General features: G+C 48.0%; 1 protein-coding gene across 5 annotated transcripts in view; it reads left to right on the plus strand.

Annotated features, from left to right (window-relative positions):
• The window catches only part of NTN1 (netrin 1), a 266,079-nt gene that overhangs the window by 215,763 nt on the left and 32,277 nt on the right, over positions 1-18,039 (plus strand). For 4 of the 5 annotated variants that reach the window (XM_024101647.3, XM_024101648.3, XM_005309866.4 and 1 more), the window contains one exon: positions 11,960-16,929. The exons of the other annotated variant lie outside the window; for it this stretch is intronic. In XM_024101647.3, the coding sequence (XP_023957415.1) occupies positions 11,960-12,288 (329 nt within the window). In that variant the 3' untranslated portion in view covers positions 12,289-16,929. Of the gene's footprint in view, positions 1-11,959; positions 16,930-18,039 lie in introns of those variants that run through there. 5 annotated transcript variants of the gene reach the window in all.

Genomic DNA, 18,039 nt, shown 5'->3' on the forward strand with positions numbered 1-18,039 from the left:
ACACCAAGTTCATGGTCCGTTCCCAGAGTCAGAATGAGCCCCTGGAGCTTATTCTCCAGTGTGCACGCTCCCTGTTCACATCCCAGCCCACACTGACTTCATATGCAAATGAAGCTTCCACTGTGCTGGCTACAATGCTTAATATACATGTGAGCGTCAGAGACAGGAATAAACATCTTGTGTCCAGCAGAAACCCGCCTGTCAGTGCTGCCCTTGACACAGACTGCAGGGACGTGGTACCAGCAGACACACAACACCTGACATAGTATCTGTCTGTACATTTCACAATGGTATTAATGACCATTTCATTTCAGACCTCACATGATATTCTTTGGCGAACCAGAATGTATAGCCCAGGAGCAGGATATTCCTGTATCGCCCTGGCCAGCTGGCATTGAGGGGCTCTTAAGATCACATGAGGCTAGGGAGGCTGTTCAGGAGACAGGCTGGGTGGTTGCCAGTGAGGTGGAGTTGAGGAGAACAGTCTGAGATGTGGGTTTGGTGCCTCAGTTGCCCTCCAGCCCACATCTGTTATGGTACGCAGTGCACATGTAGCTATGGAAACAAGCGCCTCATTGGGTTCGATGCGGGTTACAACACACACAGCTAATGGCCTTGCGCAGGTGAGAGGCAGTGGGTGCCCTCAGTAGTTCTCACCATATTCGCTAATGCTCCTTGGAAAAGCACCTTTTCTCCTAACCAAGACAGGGCCTTCGCCTCTCTCTGGACTTCAGCCGAGGTCCTCAAAACTCCCATGGGATTGATTTCAGTGGGAATTAGGCACCTTTGAGGATCTGAGTCTGAAGATTCGTGTCTCATTCTCCATGGCCCTGCACCTTGTCTAGGTGACCACTTGTCTATGGCAATTTATAACAATAGCAACATTATTATTATTGCTTATGCCTATTCTTGCCGTGTTACCCTGCAACTTATGGCATCATTTACATCCATGCAAATGAGTGGGAAGTGGGTATTAAACCCCGGCCTGCTAACATTCCACACTGACCCCCCGCTTTGCAGGGGGTAAATGAGGACACAAGTTGCGGGGCAACAGGGAATTGTTCCCTGAGTCTTAGGCCCTGTGTTTTTAATGCACTGGGGTAACGAAAGCAATGCCATTTCCTTGGTGCAACCGCCAATGCAGGTGTGCGGCCCTGATGTACAAGGCGGCTTACCCCAATGTGATTTACTCCAGACAGTTAAAGAGAGTAATTTGCACCAAAGCAGCTCATTTACACTAGGGATGTGCATTGGTGATCTGGGGTGACATTTCCAAAAGCACCAAAGTGACTTAGGCTCCAAAAACAGGTTGGGACCCGATCTCATGAAATCCATGGACATTAGGCACCTCACCTGCTTAGGTGCTTTTGAAAATCCCAGTAGATGTCTATCCACATCTGTAGGCTGCTAAATATCTTTGAACATCTGGCCCTTAGAAAGCTAAAGGTTCATTGAAAGTCAGTGGGCTCTTGTCACTTTTGAAAATCAGACTTATGCTCCTAAGTCATGTAGGCACTTTTGAAAACCGACCCCCTGACCTTTGTGGCTGGGGCCCAGCTAGCATGCTAACCACCTGCTCCAGAGGCAGACAGTGAAAGTCTCTCCCCACACTCTAGCACAGAAGTCCATCTAAATATGCAATCGGGGGATCGTCCTGCCCAAAGTCAGCCCTCCCTGGTGACTGGGAAGGTGACTCCATGCTACCACTGTAAAACCAAAGACAAAGGGGTGAGTTTTCACTCCCCTTCTGACTGAAGGAGCTTCCTTCGGGAACCCCAGATGTGGGTGTGACGTGCAGTCTATATGGTTTTATAAAAATATGGTAATAAGTGAATATAATGTAACTGGGATATGCTTCATCCAAAAGGTCTCTTGTAAGGTATCATTACAAAGCTCATAATCTATGAGTGTGATCATCCTATTTGTAGAAATGTACCACTCTTGTATCTAAAACTAGAAATATAAAACATAACTCTGAGGGCCTATTGCAATTATGTAAAGTGTGGGCCATTAAGGATGGTTTGGAATCTTGATGACTCCCATTGTCTGCAGATGGCTGTATTTACCTGTGAGTCTTCCTGTATATGTGTGTGCTGGCAAGTGAGTAATGAAGTCTTGCAGTGACATGTGATCATGTCACCTGAACTGGAACCCATCTTTACCCTGCTGCTTTTCCAGTGAGGGGGGGGTGGAAACCCAGAGGGACAAAGGGTTCCCGCCTTATGCAAAAGATATATAAAGGGGTGGAAGAGAACAAGGGGAGAGAGGAGCCATCATGAAGAATCTCCTAGCTATCACCTGAGCTGCAACAAGAGCTGTACCAGGGGAAAGAATTGTGCCCAGGCCTGGAAGGTGTCCAGTCTGAGAAAAAACTTACTGAAGCATCTCTGAGGGTGAGATTATCTGTATTCAGTTTGATTAGGCATAGATTTGCGCATTTTATTTTATTTTACTTGGTGACTTACTTTGTTCTGTCTGTTACTACTTGGAACCACTTAAATCCTACTGTCTGTATTTAATAAAATCACTTTTTATTTAGTAATTTACTCAGAGTATGTATTAATACCTGGGGGAGCAAACAGCTGTGCATCTCTCTCTATCAGTGTTATAGAGGGCGAACAATTTATGAGTTTGCCCTGCATAAGCTTTCTGCAGGGTAAAACGGATTTATTTGGGTTTAGACCCCATTGGGAGTTGGGCATCTGAGTGCTAAAGACAAGCACATTTCTGTGAGCTGTTTTCAGGTAAACTTGCAGCTTTGGGGCAAGTGATTCAGACCCTGGGTCCGTGTTGGAGCAGATGGGAGAGTCTGGCTCAGCAAGACAGGGTGCTGGAGTCCTGAGCTGGCAGGGAAAACAGGAGCAGAGGTAGTCTTTGCACATCAGATGGCAGCTCCCAAGGGGGGTTTCTGTGATCCAACCCATCACAGTGGGTGACAGATGTTTGGCCACAGACACCTACCAGTTAGAGGAAACAATATTTGAAAGGCCACTTCTTTTCCTTCAGCTCCGGGGAAACCACATGTTCTAGATGCAAGGTTGGAGTATAAAACTTTCTGTCAATGAAAACAGCAGTGGCTGTGCCAGCCAAGCTTTCACCTAAGCCTTCAGTCCTTCCACTTCATTAATTAAAAAAAAGAGAGAGAGAACTTTGACATCAAAATATACAGCCTGTATTTTTAGACAAACCATGTTTCCTGTAACCACCTCTGTTCAGTTCCTTCGCATTCATTTTCTCCATTCTGTCAGTGCGGATCAGGGCCAGCCAAAGGTTTAAGTTTTTTTGGAAAGACTTGTTTCCAAAAAAATAAAAAACTGGCTCATCTTCACATTTTCTTACCTTCACACTAGTCTGGGAAATATGTGGTCAGAGCTCGGATTTCATGAAAGCATCTGGCACTCATGACGCACGTTTTAAAAACAATATGTATTTTGCAATTTTTAAGGTATTTGTGGACTTACCAGCTTTCTCCCTCCCCCGACTTTTTAGCATTAAATCATGTTGCGTATGAGGTTTTTGATGCAGATGTGTTGCTCCTACAAGTGTTAATTCAGTAGGTTGAATGTTCATTTGTCATCTAAACAGGTCAGAGATTTTTGTTCCGGTGGCTGATTAGGTCTTTTTTCAACCTACATAATGAAGGTTGCATCCCTCCAGCATTGACCTGGCTCAGGGTAAATCTTACAGACAGACAGTCGGTTAGAGAGGCTGCGTTGTAAATCAAGAGGTTGGAAGGCAAAAAATAAAATCCAATCAAAAGTGTTTTGTTGTTGAACTACAAAGGCAGGTTGGAAAACGGAAAAAGTAGCATGACTACATCCTCTGGGCTGAGCCAGCTTGGATCTCCCATAAAGTGATTTCTCTTTATTTTGTCTCCTGTCCAGTGCTGTAACATCCAGTGGATTTTTTTCTCCCTCTCTCTGGTTTTATTGATTCCTCTCAGCTCACAATTAGCAAATAAATACATGAAGTCTGCATAATCATTTCCCCGCAAGGCACTTTCCTGGAAGTCAACCGTTCCCTCATCGGAGGAAAGACAAAAATAAGAGACATGTTGTGTCAACTTTTTGCAACATACAGCAAGGTTGCCCATTCCTCCCCCATTTTCTGCTTACAGCTGCCATGAGCTTCATTTGACTGACAGCTCTTCAAAGGAAACAAACATGTTAACAAGCCAAAGGAAGGTGCCTCCAAATTTCGTTTCTGTTTCATCAACACACAGCCACTCAAAATGCTCCATTACTCGAGTAATGAAAGCAGTTTTCCTTCCCTCCTTGTGGGTTGAAACTGAATCCACAACACTGACATTTTTATGAATGGAAATTCCGACTGCACCACACATCACCAGTCTGGCAACCCTACGGTAGTTCATGGCAGCAACAGAGACTAACTTTCTGTGCAGACCTCAGGGCCCAGAGCCGGTGTTTGTCTCCTGTTTGAAATGCACGCACTTCTGGTGAAAGTGGCACAGGGACTAGGTGAATGGATGGGTTTCTCCACCTGGAAATGTCTGTGTATCTATATCACGAACTGGTGCTTTAAATAAGTATAACAAAGCAAGTAGCATGTGCAGTGAATTATTTGGGTGAACAATAGCTGCCGAAAACTCTTATCGGGCAGTTGGTAACCAAAGGAGTTGGATACGGCTTTATAATGTATCTCTGGCTCCATTGCTCTGGGTGAGTTCTGAGTAGGGACAATGACCTAGGGTTTTCAGAAGTGATTTTAGACATTTGGGGGACCTACAATTTCAGTGCTCAACTTGAGACATATTAAATCAGCTGCCTGAGTGGATGGCTTGTAGCGGAGTATCTGGGCGAAGATGGCAGTGGAGTGGATCCCTGGGCACAAGACAGGGTGAGCGACTACAGTGTTCTGTTTGGGCCACCTGTCAAAAAGAAATGGATGTGGGCTGGGACAGAGGCAGCATCCACAGAAGTGGGCACGCAAACGATAAAAGGGGCTGTTGGTAACAGAAGGAGGTGGTTGGAGTGACAAACATCAAACAGCCCAGTGCATCAAGTTCTGGAGAGCAGCCTACCACCTCCATAAGGAGGTTCCAATCCAGCCCAGAACCATTGGAGGGTGGATCAGAACCAACACCAGTACCCAGCACCCTACTGGCTAGGTCCAGACACTGTCTCACAAAGGGGCTGGGGCTAGTGCATAATGCAATGATCCGGTGTAGCTGAAGATGTTTCATAACCTGCACTGCATCCCACTCAGCACCTGAGCCAGATCAAAACCCTAGCTCTGATCAACCAGCTCTTCAGCATGGAAGAACTATGATCGATCCTGGACCTTCTGAATCATGGCAGGCGCAGTCTAGTATCCTGCAGGTATCAGAACACAGGTGTAAACTCAAGGGAGCTGGAAGAAAACCCTTGTCAATCACAGGGCCTAGTTTTAGGATCCTCTGAAAGAAGACCAGGAAGAGGCCTGTTCCAGCTATCTTCAGATCATGATGTAACGTTATCGTTGTGTAATGTTGGAGTAGTGCTATTAGGCACTGTTAAACAGCCTCTGCGTTCCGCCCCGGAGGTCACTGCATGTGGGTGAAAGGATACCGCAATATACAAGTAGTAGTTTGCACTGTGCTTTTGGGTCCTTCAGTGTGAAAGATGCCATAGGGACGGGAGATAGCAGTGCAGCACACTGCTGAATGTCTTAACAGATGTCACCATCATTCCACTTTCCCCTCCCTGTGTCCCATAAATGACAGTATCCAAAACCGAGCGAGAGATTTCCCAGGAACAGTCAGCTGACATTCCCATTTTCTTGCGGAGAGTGCCCGGATGGCACCTGTCCGTGTCTCCGCTTGGGCTATGAAATGTCAGTTGTGGTGCTGAAAGGATAGCACCATTTCTGCACTGAACTCTCTTAGACTAGGAACTGAACCTTTGGATCACGGATTCTGCACATAATGTAGGCCAAAAAGAACCATCTCATCTTTACACAGGCACACACCAGCACTGCATTGTACCTGTATGCTCAGGAAGTGGGAGATGGGCAGGAGTGGAACAGCCCTGTTTGGCCAATCAAAACATTGATCAGAAACATGCACTGGGCTTTGTTGCTATGAGACAAACTACCCATCATCTGCCAGATCCAGGTCTGAGTGTTTGGATCTGGGGATTTGGTTTGGCCCATCTCTACATTTCTGCCTCTCTACACCCCAGCCAGAGATTGGTGAACTGGCTCAGCTAAACCAAGAACCACCTCCTCATCCCAACATTTCCAAAGGAACAGATAAGCATCCAAAAATCTTCTTACTTATGAACACCTGAACTTCATGGCTTTGGAGTTTGCAGCCCTTGCGCCCTATATCGCTACCTCATTGCTCTCCTTGTGCAGATCTCAATAGCACGTCCTTACAAGACCATTAGTGGTGGGCTGTAATTAGCAATAGGGGTCATTACTGAACAGTGCTAGGAGAGATGAGCCTGCACCAAACCCCAGATCCAAGCCCCCTTGGACTTTGTGTAGATTCAGATCTAAGGCCAAACATTGGCTCAAGCCAATCTCTTTACAGTGGACCAAGCCAGAACCTTTCCCTCAACTTTGGGGAAGTTGAGATCCAGGTGCCAGCACTGCTCCTCAGCACCATCCCCATGAAGGAGTCTCTGCCCCATCCCTGCCCAGGGCTAAGCAGCCTGCTTGGTTGATTTTTAATACAAATTTAATAGATGGTAACTGACCAACAGCATATGCTTCCCCTTGGCAGGAGAGAGTCTTGTGCAATAAAACCAGGGACTTTGGGCTTCAGCTCCAGTCCACTTCTCTGAGATGACTCCCATCTGATTTTCCTTCCGCCTTCAGCATTTCCAGCTGGCTGGTGGTGTTGGCACCAGCAGCCAATCAGTGCTGCGGCCTCAGACGGCCTCTGCAGACAAGATGGACAAAACCAGAGCCCGGCCAGTGAAGTGCTAATAACACAGCAATCCCAGATTGCTCATGGACGTCGGGACCACTTTTGATGCTCTTGGAAATCCAGGTCCCTGGGCAATCGGCAGACACCCAGCTCCTTTCCCCAGCATGACTTCCATCCGATGTTCAGACCTTGTTGATTTAAGCCCGGACTGATGTACGTTGGGTGCAGAATGCTGCACTCTTGGCAAGCACATGAGTGAGCATCATAGGGGAGGAGCAGTTTGTTCTGCGAGACAGCACAATAGCTTCTCCTCAACTCCCTTTCCAGATCCCTCCCCCCCATAGTAAGAGACCTTTTCCTTTCCTGTCCCATAAAAAGGAAGGTAGCTACAACTCCCCTGGACCAGTTCCTCTTGGAGTTGCCACAGCCAGGCTGAGCTCAGATGCACTATCCCCTCCTGTAGTCCCCAGGTTATAAGCGGAGGGAGCTTAAACTTCTGCAGCTTGGTGGAGGCTTACATCCCATCCCATGCTGTGCACACCTTGGGCAGCCATTGTCACCAGTAGCGGGGTTGTGAAGTTTTAGATACAAGAGTGGTACATTTCTACAAATAGGATGATCACACTCATAGATTATGAGTGCGGCATGAGGAGACTTGTGTGGAGTCAGCTGGTAACATCCATTCATGTTTTGGGCAGTGGGGTTAGTGTTCTGCTCTGGAAGGGCCAGATCCACTTATTCAGTTTCTAATTCAGTTGAATGGCACCTGAGACGCTGCCTCAGATCGAATGCAACAGGCCAGGGCCACCGAGAAGGGAAGCTGAAACCCTGGGGTCAGCCTGGGATTTAGGGCTTGTTCTCCTCCATTCCAGGTACGGTACTTCTCTCCCATGCAGAAAGTGATGTGAACAGAAGGACAATGTCTTGTTTGCTCAGTGGTGCCAGGATGCAGCTTGAAAGGGGAGACACTTATTAGATCGTGCTGCCCAGCTGTCTGGGCTCAGTGCAAGATGGGCCCATGCAAGAATGGGTCAAACCACTTCCCCTGCATACCGCCGAATCTGAGCAGTCGCGAAGGCTGGGATCCAGCTCTGAACACGCAGCTATTTCCAAAAGCACGTTGTCCAAACAGCTGGAACAAACTGGCTGGGAGGGAGGGAGGGAGGATGAGGATGTTGTACTGTTAATACTGGCTGAAGTCCTGCGTTAATAATGGGGAGGCCGTCCTAGTCTAAACTGTCTTCCAGCCACCTGGTCTCTGCGCAGCTGGTCAATATAACCCCAGGTGTGTCCTCTCTCCTGCGAAGAGAGATCTCTGTGGGAGATATCCTAGATCCTGTTTCCTTCAGAAAGGGAATAGGCTGAGTTCACAGGAGATGCTGGACAGTTAACTCAGCTGCTAAACGCATCCTGTAATAGCTTCCCAAAGGGGAAATCAAAGTCTTGGGAAGAAAGTGCTGCTTGCAAGTGCTGTTACCAGAACCTGCCTCAGCCTGGGCTGTGACTCTGTCCCGGAAAACAGGCCAGTTGTGCAAGGATATTGGGCAGTTGTCCCAGCTGTTACCCAAGCTGCCCTCTGCTGGCCCACTCTGATTTCCTTGGGCCAGCCCAGCTTCCGTTGCAGCTAATCCCCCAAAAGGTATGGTCACATCACTCCCTTGCATCCCTCCACAGCGCTGTGGCCACATCTCTGTCCTGAGTGGCAGCACCCTCCACCCCCTCCATCATGCCATGACCAGGTCTCCTCCAGCTCCGTCAGCATCTTTACATTCCTGACCAGCTGCACTCCTTTGCTATTCCAGTGCAGAGCCTCTTCTAACCAGAGACTATCCATGGTGTCCGTGTGCCTCTTGGTTGGGCGACATGGCTAGATGTACACACATGGAGGTCCCATTCTCACGTGACTTGTGATGCAGTTCAGGTTTAGGTCTGGAAAGACATTGACGTCTTAGGACACTGAGCCACTAGTACAGATAATGCAGAACTGCAGGCTGCTATCAAACGTTTACGTTCTCCTGAGCTAATCTCACTCATCTGCAAGGCAAAGGCAAAATATTCCTCAAAAACCTAAACAAGTGATGAATGACAGTCAAGATAACCGCCAAGCCCAAATTCTCCAGCCACAGAAATCCCACTGCTCACTCACTCACGGCCATGTAACAGGCCTTCCATTTTCAAGGGCCATTCTCACGCCCAACCCAGCAGCCCTGGCTGCAAAGTCATGGTGTTGAGGCGCATTCTGACATCTGAGCTTGTCCTGTGAGCATCCAGCCTGCTGTATGTTCCATACATGCTGGTGATTTGTGCACAATAGGCCCACATACCACTTCAGAGCAGCTCTGGAATCAGACTCAATAGCAGATTTGATGTAGATTCACGTAGCGCATCATCCAACATGATGAACTCCCCATTCCCCAGGAGTGGCCTGTACAGGGGACAGCATCTTAAAAACAGTGACAATGTCACAATCTAGGGGAGATATTTAGGCACCTAACTCCCATGGATTTCAATGGGAGTTAGGCACCTAGGTACCTTTGCCACTCCCTTTTTATGGCCATTCCTTTATGTACATGCCTAACTCGCACTGCCAAGTATTGGTTTTGGGTGTGAGAGATCACCTTGCCGCCTAGTGGCAGATGTAGAAGGAGGATAAGCGCATTAGTGCCACCTCGAGGCGCTCTAGCTGCTCAAATAGTAGAGGATTCTAGACCTAGCTGTGCTGCAGGTGTGTGAGAGAATTGTGTTTGTTCTCTGCTGCGTGTTCCCAGCACCCGGGGAGAAGGCAATGGGCCCTAGGAGCAGGTTAACAAGCAGCAGTTTTGCTGAGTAAATGTGGAGAATATCTTGCAATAAAATTCATTGCACAGTCCTGGCCAGCTTTGTCCAAGGAAAATAAGGGTTCTGGATGGTTTATTCCCCCCCCCTTTCTCTCCCTGTTGCTTTAAGCGGAAGGGGTGCATTTTGTCACCATGGTTACCTTCATGACTTCAGTCAAACATCAACCCAATTTACTTTTTATTTTATTTATTGTTTCAAAGTTCATAATGAGCGTCAAATCCCTCGGTGAGGCAAACATGGCAACGGTTACCATCATAGCCGAGTTTGGAACATGGAGCCCGGAGTGCAAAGTTCAGGATGCCCAGAAACATCGGAGAGAAAAGTTGGATGGGTCTCTCTCACCACGAGAACCACAAATAACTCTGAACTTCGGCCGTGTGCATCTTCAGCACCCCTGGCCCTTGTCCGTGCCCCTCACCCCACCCCCCAGGTGGAACAGCAGTGCTTTGAATAATGGAGAAGGGCATGTATGGAGGGAATCACAGCACAGAACTCCACCCTGAGCTATCTGAAGGCAGGATGGTCCAAAAGAGAGCACATCCCAGGCCCATACAGGCTTCTACCTTGGAGGCCAGGGCTTCACCAAATGCCAACAGGGGCCTGCAAATAATTCTACCAGAAATAATAACGGCCAGGTTCTGAGCTAGCGTAAATCAAGCGTAGCTCCACTGAAGCCGTTTGAACTGTGTGGATTTACATCAGCTAAGGAGCCAACTCTCCATGGTCCTAGACTGTTACACTTGCTCCTACTTGTGCTCCCCATAGTAAACAAACAAATGGCTTATTGGGAGAGATCAGCACCCATGGAAACCAAGCAGCGAAGTGGTCGCAGAGCCATCAGGCAGAGGGGGCTCTGGCTTGTTCCATTGTTAGTCTCCATGGGCCACACCTATTAAGGTACCTCCATAGCTACGACAGCAAACTGAAGGCTCTGAGGGGCTGAATGGAAGTCCTGTGCCCTGGGTGCACCTGTGGTGTATCTGAGTGTTATACACAGTGCCCAGCACTTGGGCACTAGTTGGAACCAGGGCTCCCATGGGCAGCATTCAGAAGCCGCCGCATTTCTAGCTTTCTTCCTTCCACTTAGAGAGGAGTGATGAAGGCCTGTCAGATCAGCTAGTCCATGACCCTACAGGGCAGGAGCATTCCCCGCAGCCCCATTTCTAGTCACAGGCACTGGGGCGTCCATCCCTTCTCTTGGGAGACTCTTTCAAGGCCGACCCCCCCCCTCCCAGGAACCATTTCCTGATACCCAGGCCAAGCACTCCCTGACTCTGTGGGACACCCCCTGCTAAGATGCTGGAGGTTCTGCACCTGGGTTGCTGATGTCTGCCTCTTCCTTGACCTGCTGGTGGGGGTCTCCCTGTGGCCCCTCTCCCTGCCATGAGTCAAATGACCACCTTGAACCAGGCCCCTTTAATTGCCACTCTCAGATAGAAGTGAGTCTATCCCATCTGGCTGAAACCTCCACTGACCCCCAAAGCTCAGACCTTTCTGCCAGGTCCCATCACCCTTTGTACCACTGCCCCAGACATTCACACCTACCAGTAATGGATTAGGGAGGAGAACAGTCTGGGGCAGAAGGACCCAGGGGGTAGTGTTAAGGCACTAGTGCATGCTCTGTGGTGTACAGTAGCTGCGGTGATGGTAAGTGGGTGCCTGAGCAGAGAAGAGGGGATGCATTTTTCCCTTCCTTGCTTTTACAGTTCAGCCTCAAACATGCTGTGTATGCAGCAACCCCCACTGCTCCACAAGTACTTTAGGGGAGGGGTTAATTCTAGTGTGTCAGATGTTTGTGCTCAGAAAGTCTCCTGAACTGATGGCCCTGGTGCCTGATGCCCTGTATTTAGCCTCAGAATACGTACCTCATGAGCAGCAGGGCAAAACTTCTCTCCAAGCATCTCACTAACAAGCCTCATCCCTGACATGCTAGGACCATGCCTAGGGCGTATGACCGGAGTGCATTCTTTATGGCCCAGGCAATAGTTGGCATCATTGCTTAGAGATGGCTTGCACAGCAGTTAATTAGCAGTGACTCTTGTGGTGGCTTTTGCAACATGGACTTTGGTTCAGGGGGATTTAGCTTAATTCAATAGCTCATTTCACATGTGGTCACCACAAAGCTATTTGACCTTTGGCTGCTCCTTCCAGAGGCTGGTCACCAGAGGTGAAGGGTCTTTGTCCCAGGTGCTTTATTAGCTGGAGTTAAAAACAAGCCTCAACTTGCTTCCTTTTCTTGTCTTTTTCCAGCTGTGCAGATCCACATCCTGAAGGCCGACAAAGCTGGCGACTGGTGGAAGTTCACCGTCAACATCATCTCTGTGTACAAACAAGGGACCAACCGGATACGGCGTGGAGACCAGATCCTGTGGATCCGCTCCAAGGACATAGCATGCAAGTGCCCGAAAATCAAGCCCATGAAGAAGTACTTGCTGCTGGGCAATGACGAAGACTCGCCAGACCAGAACGGGATCGTAGCGGACAAGAGCAGCTTGGTGATACAGTGGAGGGACACATGGGCTCGGAGGCTCAGGAAGTTCCAGCAACGGGAGAAGAAGGGGAAGTGTAAGAAAGCCTAAAGGAAGAGGTGGCAGCGGAGCGCGAGAGAAAGAGAGACTGTGCATGCTGCTTTGTGTAGAACCTGGAGCAGATAGGGATTGGGATTAGGGATTTTGTGAAGGAACTCACTTTGCAGTTTGTGTGTGTCGGGGGGGCGGGCGGGTGGGATGTAGGGGAATCACTTCTGTGGGACTGCCAAGTTTGCACCTCATAGTACAGAAAAAAAAATCACACACACACACAAAAACCTTTGCGCCATGAGGCTGGATTGGGGCCAGCGCTGCCTCGATCGCCAGAGCACCCAGGCTTGTTCAGTTACCAGTTCCCGTGGTCCCCTCACTTATTTCGCCCCTTTGTGTCGAAGAGATCAGACGCCAAACTGCCTTAAAACTGCTAACGCCTGCTAGTTCCAAAGCCAAGAAACTAACCAACGGCAATGCTGGAAATTAACTTCCCTACCCTGGAATCACATTTTCTCATCTTAGGTTGAACGAGACAATTATAGTAGGGGAACTAATTAGAAATTGATCACTGAGGACATATTTGAGGATCAATTAACACTGGTTACTTGAATGGTCTTCAGTAAAATATAGTTCTAATAATCAATTGCCTGCTGTACAGTATCTAAGAGACAGGGCTAGATTTTCAAAGTTGGGCGTGTGTGATGGTGCTTGTTTATTAGTACCTGCTTGCACCCACACAACAGTGTGCCTCTTACACTGTGTGTGGAGCAGCCACTAGAAGAAGACACAATAGTCGGTGTGTTACACATGCACCTAACTTTGAAAGCATGGCCCAGCTATTCCTGTCGGATTCAAATCCAGATTTTCAAAGGAGAGCTGCATGCTGTTTAGATGCCAGCTGCTTAGCACAAGATATGCACTGAACCACGTCGCGGTACACATGGATCCACCTCCCAGCTGACAATCCTCAGTCTAGTGTTTAATAATTCAGGTCCCATTTGCCAATGGCCAGTCATCGCTGTGTTATATCCAGAGAGTGGAGGAGACAGGAGGATAAGATTTGCAGAAGCACCTAAGGGAGGTTGGTGCCCAGGCTTTGCTTGGAGGCTTCTTTCCAAGCTCTTTGCTGGCAGTAGCTTCACTTCCGTACCCAACTAGCCCTTCACAATCCACTGCCTTCCCCAACCCTCCCGCCCCCATCCCGGCCTTTAAATGTTACTCAGAAAATGAAGGCCCCATTGGGCAAACTGCTCGGAAGCTCACACAGTCACATTACTTCCTGCCCCCGAGAGTCCTCACAAGTCCCTGAGACAGCTGGCCACCTGTCTTCTCATTTCTCATGCAAATGACAACGAGAGGTGGAGATTTTTGTTCAGCATCAGGTTGAAGGTGTGGCTTTTGGGGATTTGTGCTACAGCAGCAAGTAATAATCCAACGCTTCAAACACAGATTCACACCTGTGCATAAAGGCCTGTGTACTACTTCAGCCCCAGTTGATGTAAATGATGCATAGCCCGGCACCAGGAGAAACACCAGCCAAAGTGACTAGATGCAAAAGGCTCTACCCATTTAGCCACTGTAGAAACAAATCTTTCCCAAAACAGAACAATAATCTGCCAGTATAAATGAGAGAACCTCTGTAGTCCATAGAGGTCAATTCTTCTAGGCAGAGGCTATATTCAGCTCTCTCGGCTTCCATATGCATTGCTGATATTTAGCACCTCACCATTATAACACTGCTATGGTGGAGCGGTTGGGGCAGATCAGCTCAGACTCGCATTTGAGGGGCTTAACTCCTCCATGGAGCCTGTGGCACTTCTGCTTTGTTAAAGCCACGGTGCAGATTTTTCTTAGCTTCCACATTAGGCTCATAAGGGGCGAAGGAGGTTTGCACTCACACACAACTTGTACAAGCAACTGCTTGTAAAACAACAACAAAAAACGGGCGCAACTTGGGTGCACAATTCAGACTCAATCTCTACGATGCCCATGGTACAAAAATCAAAACCTCCCTGATACTTTTCCTGTTAGGAAACTTGGAAACATCCATTTTATGACATTTTCCAGCAGTTTTGCCTTGTTTTATAGCAATTGACAATATTTATATAATGACATAAACTACCCTAAAGCAAGGCAGCGATGTAAATAGGTATAAAATGGAGAGGTGCCCAGTGAAACGCAGAGCAGGCTTGGGGAGTTGAAATTCATGGCTGGGATGGGGAAACCCGCTCCTCTGAGCTTGTCTGACCCGTGGTGTGAATTACAAGGCTTAACTAAAGCAAATTTAGTCGTTAGGAGAGAAAATATACAGAACGCTCCGCGGCAGTGAGTGTTCGGCAAAACCGAGTACTTGTCCTGCATCCCCTTTTACTGACCACCGGCCAGAAAGAAGAAGGGCATCTGGTGTAAAAGGCAAACGATTTTGAAGTCAATGGGACTAGTGCTCCTAAGTCACTAGCATGCTTTTGGTGCCTAAATATGTACTTGAGAGCATAACATTTTGGCCAAACTGATTAAATTGGACTGGGCCAAAGTACAGTCCTTGAGAGCCTGCATTGGCTTGGAGATCTGTCTGTGCTTCATGGCACCCAGTTGTTCTGTATGCCCTTGTGGTGCGGGATATTCCTAGGTACAGCACACCCTGCAGCTGCCAGCCACTACATGCGGTAAGCCTATAAAGGAACGTTTGCAAAAAACCCCAAACCCCTGCTATTCTAGGCAAGCTCTAGGCAGGCTGTTGTGTAACGCTTTGAGGATGCTCTGTTGATAATCCCAAAGCTCATTCAACCAGCTAAAGAGGTTTTCTTAACTGAGATTTCCAAGGTAACCTGTGGCTGGAGTGAGAAGGGAGTTTCAGTGGTAGGTGGGTCCCCTTTGGTGCCTTTTACAACCCCAGTTCCCAAGTTTGCATTTAGTATGACATCAAAACACAGGTACCCGTCCCAGTCCCTGAGGTTTGGCTGGCATGCGGCACATTCCTCCTGCACTCACGTTTCCCAAATGCACATTGAACTGCTGCAAGGTCCCTCGGGGCAGCAGCTTTGCCTTCCAAGCAGACTTGCTGCATTCACCACGATGGCTAGCTGTACAATGACAGACACGTCCACGTTTGGGTTTGTGGCGCTAGCATTATTAACCTGGGATAGCATTCAAAACAAAAAAATTAATCCCCCAACCCTTGGGCTATTGCTTTTAACATTTTTGGAAGAACATGCAGAAAATGTTCATGCCTCCAACAAAGGATATTTATAGGCTGAAATGCTGCAAAGGGCCATGGGTACTCCAGACAGTAAAAAGAAAACAAATAAAAAGAAAGCCAAGAAGTTTGTTTGTATAGTTAGTATGAGATGTAAAACAAACTCGCGCTCAAATTTTGTTAACCAGAAGTGTAATATTGTAGATTTTTTAAACAACCCCCCTCCCCTGCCGTGCAAGCCTAGTAAGAAATACTGTCTTTCTGGTTTTTGTTTTTTTACTTTTGCGCCTACCAACAAGTCTGAGGGCCTTGTTTGGCTCCGCCCACACCTAACAAGTATCCCTCTTTAGCTGTGCGAAATACGTTCATACAGAATATACTGAGCATGTATAACATACACAATCTCCATTACTACTAGGTAAAGCGAAGCAAAACAGTCCACCTTTCAGGAGGTGTCTTATGAAGTAAGTATTTCCTACAGGTTGCTGGCTTCTCTTTAAGGAAAAACCCCCTGGACTTTAGTAGTGCCTGGATTATACTCTTTGAGTAACAACTTCCATAGGGGTGGCTGCTCCTCAGAAGAATCCTACAGCTCTTCATTTGGAGGTAGCCAATAAGGCAACCCCATATCACAGCCAGCAAGGAATTTATACCCACCACCTAAAAGTAAGTGGATCGGTGGCTGATTAGTTCAGACCTGCTAGTCCAGTGGCTGATGTGAATTAAATGTCACGCTGTACTGCTCCCCCCGGAAACCGAGCGCCTTGTCAGAACATTCCACTGAAATGAAAAAAACCCTCATCTGAGTCTTACAGGGGAAAGAATGAAAATCGTCATCCGGGACAAGAGAAAAACCCAGGGGCCCTGGGAGAGGGCGAAGGGCTTTCAGAGAGTTCTGTACCAGCAGTTATCATTAAGGGTCACACACAGCAGTGGAACATTATGCTAACTTGAATAACACAAAAATAAGTAAAATATCTCCCGAGGTCCTCTGAGGAAGTGTAACGTGGAATTTGTAACAGGGTAAAAGGGCTGCAGTGCCAACCAAGCGATTCTGGAAAGCAGCCGAAATGCCAAAACAATCATCACTCGACAGTAGCCTTAAACAAAAGTTTGTTTGTTTGTTTCATTCTGTGTCCCTTCCCTGCCCCTGCACACACCCACCCGCCTTTTCTCCTGTTACACAGACCTGGCAGAAAAACCTGTGTTTTTTGTTTATCTCTGTTAATATCTTGAATTGTAAATGTTGTTTAGTTATGACCATTACATACTGTTTTGGGCAATGTTTCTTTACAATGCATACTAATATATTATGGTTATTATATATGAATATATTTAATGACGTGAAAAAGTTGTGGATTTTCTTATTTTTTTTCCAAGTTGTCTTTTTGTTTTGTTTTGTTAGATGCCTGTAACTGAACCAGACGGAGCTTGTAACTGTTCAGCACCCACTTGGTAGAACTAAAGTCAGAAACCAGTTGAATAAACTCTTGTAAACTGTACTCGTCCTAGGCCAGTCTCTTTAGTTACGTGGCGATGAAAGAGGGGCCCTAACGCCGTGGGATACAGGCCCCATCAGCTCTTAGCAGAGTTGGGATCAGCCTGGTGGATCGGGACTTGCCTTTGGGCGTTCCCTAACACGCTGTGCAATCAACACTTTGGGGATGGGTGCCGAGAGAGGAGCGAAAAGCCTAACAGTAAAATAGCAGCCTGGCTCCAGTCCATGCCGGCAGCAAACAGCAGTATTTGGGGATTTAATGCTGGTGAAAGTTGCCAGGTTTCCGGCCCTTGGTACAAACACAAGCAGCAGCACAGCTAACCTCCCTCCACTGCCCCAGTACCATGCCTCAGCCCCGGCCAGGCCAGTGACTCCCAAGGGCGCTGCGTTAAATGGCCTCTCCCTGAGGATGGTATGAATTATTGCCGAAGGTAGTGGTTTCCGTGACGCAGACGCCTGCCCAGCAGGAACCCGCCTATCCAATGTAGCACATAGAGGCCACTGAGTATCCCATGGGATGGGACTGACTAATGGGGTGGGATGGGTTTGAATGGGCGACTTAGGTTCTTGTGTTCCATTAGCAAGTCCCTGAGCCACCCTGCACGACTCCGCTCTGCTCCCAGGCATTCCCAGCCACATCCAGTTCCGTGCACGTGGGAACCGATGGATGATTAAAGAAATCCCTTCCCATGGTGGGGGCAGGGCTAGGATGCCTTAGGACTTTCCCTGCTGACACAGCCAGCGCAGCAAGCACCTGAGAAAGCCAAGCAAAGCCCAGAACCATGGCCAGGGCCAACCCTGACATGAATAATGATTTACTCCCTTGTCTTATTTCCCCTCCATTCATTCCTCCCATCCTTGCACCTCCTCCCCCTCCATGTTCTCCAGCCGTTCTGCTGGCCCCACAGCGTTTCAAGTTAGGTCTCTGAGGTGGTGGGGTTTTGAACATGCTGGTAAGATCCAAGGCAAACTCATCAGAAGACATGGAGAAATGTAGCCTGAGGAGAAGGTGTAAGAACAGCAAAGTAACATGCATCCTTCAGGAATCCGGCCCAGGCTCGTTTTGAGAGCGACTTGTGTTGAAAACTACAAATCCCCCTAGCAGTTGCAATAA

The sequence above is a fragment of the Chrysemys picta genome, chromosome 12 (genome assembly GCF_011386835.1).
Source record: "Chrysemys picta bellii isolate R12L10 chromosome 12, ASM1138683v2, whole genome shotgun sequence".
NCBI lineage: Eukaryota > Metazoa > Chordata > Testudines > Emydidae > Chrysemys > Chrysemys picta.